Raw genomic sequence first — 7587 nt, 5'->3', positions numbered from 1 at the left:
GGGATTGTTTTGGGTTGCAAGCGAACTATATAGGGCCCTGGTCAATCCGGAGAAGGGTTGTAAAAACTCAATCCTCAAGGGGACATGGTTATGTTCCGTGCTGAGATCCCATCCCCCCCTTTTTGGCGATGTTGGCGACCACCGTGGGGTTTTAGTTGTGAGTGGAATGGTCCGTGCGATTTCGATATATTCCGATTTTGGTCCCCATTGAGTCGGAATACGCGTAGGCGTTACCCACTTAAAAGAATTAGTGTAGATGAACCTTGGCAATATCTCATCATCGGGTAAGGACAGCTGCCTCTCCCCCTACTAGAGAAACGACAAATGAAAATACATATAAAAGTATAATAAGATATGGGTTTCTTCCCATGATTTGAATGTTTTAGGCCTCGTACTAAACGAACATTATATTTGTAAAAACCACGACAGCTTAAAGTTATGTTACCGGTAATTAGTGATAACTAGAAATAGTATACTGTACCTAGGAAAATGATGTTTCAAAGATTCTTAAATAAACACATGTCCTGGTCGTTGTACACATTTCTTTGGAATTGTATAGTACGCCAAAATCGCAGTAGGCAATGTAATAAAGTAATGTTTTCTATTTAAAATTTTATTTCTAATAATTTCATATAATAAATGAAATTGAAAAATTAATATTGACAAGTAATTTACATATTTAATTGATTTGTGCATGTTTGTATTTATGCATACAATTCTCTTTATATCAGGAGGAGCGCTGCACTTGGCTGCGGCGGCCGCAGTCGCTGGCGCTACCCTCCGCACCACTCTCCGACATAGAATGGTAAGTTTCCACTATAAGGAGAGTGGATTTGACAGTGTATGAAACATATAGGAAGGGGAATTTCTTATGATCCTTTTTATCTGCGTCCTCCTCCGTCGATCAGACAATGCATCCGCATTAGGCGATTTTAGGTAGCCGCTAGCTTATTTGCCACCTAATAAGATAAAAAAAATTGTTGATTCTTGTTTTTTTTTTAAAAATTGATATTTTTCTAGTTTTTTCCGCAGTAAACTATTAGAATCTTGTTTAGAAAGATCCAACAGTATTGATAACAGAAAAAATTAACCTTTTTTTATTTCAGCAATAAAACGAATGACGTGGTCGCCATAGACATAGAGCGTACGGAATCCATCATAGAGGATAGAGCGGACGCGACCACAGACACGCAAGAACGAACACTACTCGTTGATTGATGAATACACGCTTATTGCCAACGTTATTGGGGTTATATTTGCAAAGCAGAGCTTACACGGATTTATTCCAATGTTGATGTAATTTTTTGCATTTTTCTATATAAGCTTAATGTACCTATTGAAGAATATTTCATGACAAACAGTTTTATAATACATAAAGACGTCATAATATTTGTCTTTGGAAGTTGCTATAAAAATAGACTAAAATCGCGTAAACATAGATTTTTTTCATTATTGTTTATTAGTACACAAAATAATGTTTTGTTCATAAATAATCTTTAATAGGTACAAAATTTTTTGTGCATTTTTAAATAATAATTACAATTGGTGAGTGACCTATTGGAACGTTTTCGCTTTGGCTGTGTCGAAAAAGACATCTAAATTAGTCTATGGTTTAGAAAATTTTGTTAAACCAAACGATAGAAATATTTAAAAACATAAGTACACCTTAATTAATTTAAAAAAAATTCTAATTTGGATTTTTTACTTTATTATTTGTGACAGTATAATCTGTTACGTCGTCAAGGTATTCTTGTCTATGGTTGAAACTAATCATTCGATTTTTTATCTATGTTTTGGATTTCTTTTTAATTTCTTTATAAGCACATGACCGAAATAAACACATTTAATATTAGCTATAAGATTTAATTTATTGTTTTTAATAATTTTTTTAGTGTAGTAATTTTCACAATAGACCAAAAGTCACAATGTTAGTTACATAGTTGATTGTTTTTATATACTTAACATGTAGTGAATAGGAATTTAGTATCACAGCTTATATAATAATTATATTTTTTTACAGATAACACCAAATAACTTTTTTAATCTTATTAAATTATTACTTATTTTTTTTATTTAAACAACAGAAGTACATGAATGCAATAGATATAAAATAATTAGTTACTAGTATAAATATTATTACAAATCTAGTAAAAATCTTGACTCCCCCAATGGTTTATTTCCACTATTTTCTTAATTTGTATAAAACGTAATTTACTCTATGGTCCCCGATTAATACAAAGAAAACCTTACTTGCCTTATGGTTGTTAAAATTGAAACGAATTTTTATTAGTAAAATTCATTATATTTTTCATACATTTACATTTAACATTACCCATTCACACTGCCATTTTACTCTTAAAAAAATATATCTAAAAACATTTCAGAAAGTATTTTTCACTCGTGTATTTGAGTTTTTATTTAAAATAATAAAGCTCTGATAATGCCTGTGCTCTATTCATGTTTAAAAATGTAATATCCGGCTCGAAGGACCATTTTGAAATTAACATTTCTGTATCCAATTTTAATAATTTCTCGCTTTGTATTGTTATTTAATTTAATGATAAACATTTTATCAATAATTAGGACTTAATAGAATTAATTTAATATTGACACCCAGAATTGTTAAATGGTCCCTGGGGGCCACATTTGTATGAGAAATTACTCTGAATCTCTACACTACGCTTGTATAGTTTGTATTTCTATTGGTTTATGTTTTATTCGAGAATATTGATCATTTGATTTCAAATATTATCGAAATAAGGAATTTATACATGTAAAAACATTATAAGCAAAAAGCAATGGTTGATTTTTATTTGAACTTTTCTCGCTTCTTGAATTTTGAAAAAAAAAACACAGAATGTCAAAGTTCATACATGGCGTTCATTAGGCTAATTTTATCATTTATTTTGTGAAAGTAAAGTGAATTGATAGAGATAGTCATACATATAATAAAATTGGTGTGTTTGTATGGAATATTGAAATAGAAACATTCTTGAACATGATGTATTTGCATTGCTGTTAAAAAAAATATTTATTTCTTGTCTGCAAGCCTCGTTTGTTGAGGAGAATCTCTGGAATAAAATTGGAACTGTGTTAACTTTGCCCACCCTATATGATTAGGGTCGTAATAGATTTTTATATTTGAAATCAAATGATCATATCTCGGAATCTCTTATAATATCTCCTAGTCATTTTTAACAACGTCATTTCATTGTTTTGTGCAATTGGTTTGTCTGAATATTGACTGCGAAGCTAAGGGTATTGTGATGTAGAAGTAGTATTGATTTTAAATTTTAAGCCCTTTTTATCTCTATTCATGTGATTTTTTGTATTATTTTTTTTAAAACATTCCTTTATCCCTATATTTGTTTTGCAAGTATCTTGTACATTGAATAAGTACATAAATATCTTAAATAATGATAATTATTTTAATTAAGGAAAAAAATAATTTCAGTGAGTATTTTTGACTTATTTTATTAAAGTGATGTTGATTTCCGAAAATAGATTTAATAAGAAATTTGTAATGAAGCATACAAAATAATTTAAAGACATAATTTTTGAAGGAACATTCAAACAAATTATAGAAAATGTCTTGCAAACATAATGAGAGAGATAGCAATACTATGTTTTCATGTAGAATTTTTTTTATATTATTTTTTGTTAATTAACTGAATTGTGCAATAAAAATGTTCTCAACATCTGTCACAAAGCTTTATATTTTTTGCGTGATCGAATCAAGCTTTTAATTCGCTGTTTTGACAAATTTGCAGCTATATTTACTTGATAAATGAAATCATGTAATAATAAGTATTGTATATTACTAAAGTGTTCAACCCGGCAGACTGAATCGACGATTCCGCGATAATCAACCTTAAAGTTGTTGAAAAAGTGTTCAAATTACATTAACAATACGAATTAACAAAATAATTGATATAAAATTGTAGTAAATTTCTTTATCATAATCGTTATTTTCTTGTACTTACACAGAAACATTGTTGTCTCTTGCGAGAGGAATGGCGATGTTTTTGTAATTGTTTCGTCAGTGTAAACTTGCGATGTATGGAATTGTTGTGAACGTCTGCTCGGATACAAAGATACTTGCCGTCCTTGTATTTCGTCGCCTACCCACCTTATTTGTTGTCCATTACGTTAGAGCCTGTATTTATTATGTTTTATAAAACGATTTTTAAAAGTAAAATATGAGTTTTATTTAATATTATCTTTTACTCGACACTAATATTTTCTTCCAGACTATCTTCTACACCTGTGTCAAATTTCAGCGAGATCCGTTGAGGCGTTTTAGAAATACCTTCCAACAATCATCCATCATATAAACATTTATATTCATTACATTAGTAAGATTTCGAATCTAATTAATCTCCACTGGAACTACAAAAAAGAATATGTTTAAGCAGTTAATACCTATGATTGATGGAGATCTGGTGAATAAAACAAGTAATTTGGTCAAAATCAATTTATTATGTCATATTGTATACTCCCGTACAAAAGTAACCTAGTTATTGGTAAAATTCATTTTATGATTGCGACAACATTACAGTAGTTTTACACTAATTAAAGCTATATTACACTTAACGCTAGTAACGAACATTTTACTGTGGATATCGAGGTGTGTCTGTTTTTGTCAAAGAGTAAGCGGTACGCCCAGGACGCCTGAGGGAAAGGCGCGCCCTAGTTCTGCGATTTACTTTGACTTGCCCACTTTTATCTAAAAAAATCTCGATAAAGCAACACTATTGTATATCACTTATTTAGATTTAAAAAAAAAAACATTGTCTAATATCGCAACCTTGTATATTTCGATTTTCTAGACACTTCATGTGGCCAAATAATTTGATTTAACTTTGCAATTTCTGTCCTTATTTATAAAAGAAATTAGGGAACTTAATACTACATAGTTGAAGATCGATTTCTACCTCAGATGTTTAGAAAAAATTGCGACAAAAAACGTTACTTTCCTTTGTCAAAACACACGTATAAAAACATGTTTTTTACGAGTATTTTGACAGTGGAAATGTGTAATATGATATAGTTTGTTACTTTACTTTTACTTAACAATGGCATAATTAAAAAGTGTACCATAAAAATGGTTTTAATGGAATATTTCTTAGAATAATCAACTTACAAACATACAGTTTTCAGTTTAAATTCTCTGTGAAATTATAGTACCAAAAAACTGCTATTAACGAGTTCATTATAGAGATAAAGAAAATTCTTATAATATGAGAGATAAGAGCTTAACATAATGGCAACATTGACACATCGCAAATAAGTAACATTTTGCCGAATCGAAGATGCATCTCTTACATTTTACTTTTAAAAAAAATTATGCTACATTTGAAAATAATTTAAACATTTTCACGCAATGTCATTCTAATACAAAAAAGGCACGTAAGTCAGTATAATTTGACAAATTTATACATTTTCTGCCAAATAATAATACGTGAAATCACCGAAAAAACTGCCAAAACACATATTTTGTATTCTTTTACTCGTTTAAATACTACATATGGTATAAGTAATTCTATTTCCAAAAAAAAAATCTTGCAATTCGTATTAAAAAACGTTTTCTGTCATATCAAAAAAATTGACATTTAATTATAATTAATTAGTTTATAAACTACCTACATGCGATATGTCACAACTATATTACAATATAGTTGTTTTAATGATGAATGTAAATTACCTTTGCACTTTACTTGTATTTAAATCTTTGGAATTATTATGTTTGCTGTCTTTGATATTAATTACTACAATTCTTTGACTATGAAAATTAAAACATGCTCTTTCTTTGTCTAACTTTAGATTTAGTGTATCTTTGTCCCGCTCGTTCTGAAGTCCGATAACTGTCATAGATTCATGGCCCGCACTAAATACGTTTATTATAAAATTCAAATAGGACTTGTCTAACCCATAGTATAATCAAATTTAACGTTACTAATCACTAGCCGCTAGTTAACCTAATTAAAATAATATTAACAACTTAAGCTACTCATAGCAACAGCATAGTATAAAAAATAGGGCAAATCTAAAATTCATAAAAAAATTACAAAACAAAATCATGTTTAAAACTATAGTAATACGCATTTTTCAAAAAGAGATCATAAAACAAAAACCGACCCCTTTCAACTGTTCGTTTAACACATTTAAAAAAAAATATTGCAAAGCGCATCACTACGTCATACCATAAGACATGTAAGTGCGAGAGAGAACACAATATCGTCTGTACCGCTCACGCACATTGACTGCGGATGCGACAGGGATGTGATTTATTACACTTTAATTTGAAAATTAACTTATTTACCGCTTAAATAGGCCTAATTAGTTTTTTTTTTTTTAATTTGAGCTTCAATTTTAATATTAATTCAAGATTCAAGATTAATACTTCCAATACAAATTCCTTCAATTGTCAATAATTAAATTCTAACCTCCAAATTTCCTTCATATCCTAGCTACAAGAGCACCATGATTTTAAACAATTCTTACACATTAGTTGGGTTCACACAACAAAATTGACATTTCATTATTTCCTCATTACATTTTTTATCACAAACAAACATACAATTACCAGCCAAAAAAGGTTGTAATGTGTGTAAACTTTTTGAATCATTACAATAATTAATAAGCAACTATAATGACCTTGTAATAAAAAAGGGGTTATCAGTTTAAGAGTATAAAAATAGCTTCAAAAATTGATAGCTAAAACATATTTATTTGAGCTCAAAAGAGCTTTAATTTTTGTGGAAAATGAAATACGTTTTTATTGTACTGTCTATTGTACTAAAAATGTAACTATTTAGAATTGTACATTCGGAAAACAAACATACTGTTGGATTGAAATGGATGTTCCTCTGTGGTTGCGTAATGTGTCCAAATATTACTCCATTATATTGTCAGCTATAAAAATTAAAAATACTTATAACTACGTATAAAATATTTATATTCCAATTGAACATTGGAATACATCAGTTGGCATTAATCGGAATATTCCAAGTTAATATTTTAGCATAACATTCCATGTATAAATGGAATATAAACTAAACATTTACGACGTTAAGTAAACATACATTAACGTCAAATGATATACATTTCAACATCACATTTAAGTAAATTATTCCACAGTAGCGTCCCATATTCCACAATTACATCGAAATATTCCACATTTAAATGGAATATTCCGCATTAAAATATCATTATTAATCACAATTTATATATCACGACTTGCAATTTCAACTCAGTTATGTTCGATCGTGATACTTTCCTCTTTTTGGTCACGAAAAAATTTTGACAGCCTCTGTTTTTGTATTTCATTGTAACTATTATTACTGGCCCTCACTTCTTCTAGTAATTTCTTGACAGCTTTGTTATTTGGTGAGATGTTGCTCGCGTGCTTGAGGTCGGCTATGGCCGCCTCGTAGCTGCCCAGAGCGAAGTTACCTTGCGCTCGACGGTACAACGCTTTCTCGTTGTCTGGCTCTACGTTCAGTACCTACACATTTTTTTATGTATCAAAATGCACAACAGTAACATTTTTAACTGATGAGATCTTATTTACATTATTTTAGCAAG

At 29.6% G+C, this 7587-nt stretch overlaps 1 protein-coding gene and 1 long non-coding RNA gene across 2 annotated transcripts in view; both read left to right on the top strand.

Moving 5' to 3' along the window:
* LOC106105363 (centrosomal protein of 97 kDa) overlaps window positions 1-493 on the top strand; it is a 6407-nt gene extending 5914 nt beyond the window's left edge. Inside the window, exon 14 of the mRNA XM_013285653.1 lies at window positions 486-493. Coding sequence (XP_013141107.1) covers window positions 486-493 — 8 coding nt within the window. The remainder of the gene's footprint in view (window positions 1-485) is intronic.
* Window positions 494-728: 235 nt separating this feature from the next.
* Window positions 729-1248, top strand: LOC106105401. The gene is made up of 2 exons (XR_001225733.1): window positions 729-805; window positions 1107-1248. It is a non-coding gene; the product is annotated as an uncharacterized LOC106105401 (long non-coding RNA).
* The last annotated feature ends 6339 nt before the right edge of the window (window positions 1249-7587 follow it).

Source organism: Papilio polytes, unplaced genomic scaffold (assembly GCF_000836215.1).
Source record: "Papilio polytes unplaced genomic scaffold, Ppol_1.0 DF822845.1, whole genome shotgun sequence".
NCBI classification, from domain to species: domain Eukaryota; kingdom Metazoa; phylum Arthropoda; class Insecta; order Lepidoptera; family Papilionidae; genus Papilio; species Papilio polytes.
Note: the sequence above shows the minus strand (reverse complement) of the source record. Positions and strands in the feature narration are given on the sequence as shown.